The sequence below is a fragment of the Solanum stenotomum genome, chromosome 7 (genome assembly GCF_019186545.1).
Source record: "Solanum stenotomum isolate F172 chromosome 7, ASM1918654v1, whole genome shotgun sequence".
Classification (NCBI taxonomy): domain Eukaryota; kingdom Viridiplantae; phylum Streptophyta; class Magnoliopsida; order Solanales; family Solanaceae; genus Solanum; species Solanum stenotomum.
This window is the reverse complement of record NC_064288.1, coordinates 56,124,975-56,126,619: the sequence shown is the minus strand read 5'-3', so window position 1 is coordinate 56,126,619 and position 1,645 is coordinate 56,124,975. Positions and strand designations below refer to the sequence as shown.

The 1,645-nt window shown below is 33.4% G+C and overlaps 1 protein-coding gene across 1 annotated transcript in view; it reads right to left on the bottom strand.

Annotated features, from left to right (window-relative positions):
• The window catches only part of LOC125871641 (kirola-like), a 3,608-nt gene extending 2,338 nt beyond the window's left edge, over window positions 1-1,270 (bottom strand). Inside the window, exons 1-2 of the mRNA XM_049552278.1 lie at window positions 1,132-1,270; window positions 284-474 (exon numbers count right to left, since the gene is read on the bottom strand). Of these exons, the coding sequence (XP_049408235.1) occupies window positions 284-474; window positions 1,132-1,270 (330 nt within the window). The remainder of the gene's footprint in view (window positions 1-283; window positions 475-1,131) is intronic.
• Between the last annotated feature and the right edge of the window lie 375 nt (window positions 1,271-1,645).

The window sequence follows — 1,645 nt, the reverse complement described above, 5'->3', positions numbered from 1 at the left end:
TTCAACTCCGTAACTTCACACAGACCCGTTTCGACATTCTAAAATTGCCGGAATCGACGGAAATCCGATCCGAGTCCCGAAACTCCAAATAACTCGAAAAAGCACTTTTTAACCAACTTTAACTCATAAAAACTCAACTTCTCAAAAACTCAACTTTTTACCAACTTTTCCTTAAACTAACTTTACAACCACAAAACATGGGACTCGAGGCAACTACCGAAAGGGCAAAATAGTCATTTCCACGAAAAATTACCAAAATGACCTTTCGGGTCATTACAGGGACATTCTCATTTGGCCTTTCATACTCCATTGTCCAACATACCAAATCGATTTCGCCTTTTGTTTCGATATGAAGAGTTATCTTCCAATTATCATATTTATCAACTAGATCACCTTCAAATTCTTTGAGTGTCAGCACCTTATTTTCATGATCTATAGTTTCAATTACTTGCTTGGAGATCTTCTTTTCTCCATCTGCCTTACACGGAAAAAAAGAGTTATTCCCAAAATTATGACCATGAGAAAGGAAAACAAGTGATTTCTCAATTATTTTCTTCTATTTGATATATACAAGTTAAAATATTATCTCAAAAAGTATTTATTTATACATATACAAGATAAAATTATGAGGATGGGGTGGGGGTGTGGGGGTTGGGCGTGAGGGGAGGGCTTGGGGGTGGTTGGTGGTTGTGAGGCCGTGAAGGAGAGAATGCGAATTGTTTTCCTATTTTCATTATGAAAATCTTTTTTCTTCTTTTTACTGAGTTTGTTTTCAAAATAAAATATTTTTCAAATTTCTTGACCAATCGAACACACTCTTAAGATGTGTTTGGTAATGGGAAAATATTTCCACAGAAAATGTATAACTCAATCTCTTATTTCTTAATTAGTGTTTGATAAGTATGAGAAACATATTATTTCAAAAGCAAATATATGTAATCTACCAATAAAACACCATGAACTTAAAATATCATTTATAAAACTTTTTTTTTCTCATTTTTAAGAAACTTATTTTATATTTTTAGAATCTATAGCTAGTACTCTCCCTCTACCTCTAGCTAGTAGAAAGTCATTTCCCCCTTTTTTAACGAAGAATATTTTTGTTAGAAACTTTTTAAATATTTGTCTTACCAAGGATATACGTCCAACAAATTTTAGATCCAACGGTTCCAAAGTCACCCTCAAGAAGCTCACAACCTTGTACATCATGAAACACATCCTTATTAGCTTTCATTTCTGTCTTGACACACAACACAGACATTAGACCCATTTTACTTAAGATTTGTCAATAAAAAGATGTAATGACACTATAGAAAATTGTAGAGGAGACGTGTTGATATCCTTCACAATGATTATTCAACAATATATAGACTAAAAAGTGGGAAGGGGGAGGTGTTTTTTGTCAAATTATTTTTAAAAAATCAAAGATGGTATAACATCCTAATCATGTCTCATACTGCTAGTTTATTATTTACTTATATATATATTGTTGGGTTTTAAAGGTGTGAATAGGAAATGAAGGGTTGTGACTCTCCTGAAGGGTTGTGACTAAGCCGAAGAGTTGTGACCTTTATGAAAGGTTGTGTCCTTTCTAAAGGGTTGTGACCATTTGAAAGGTTGTGCCTTTTCCAAAATGTTGTGACCT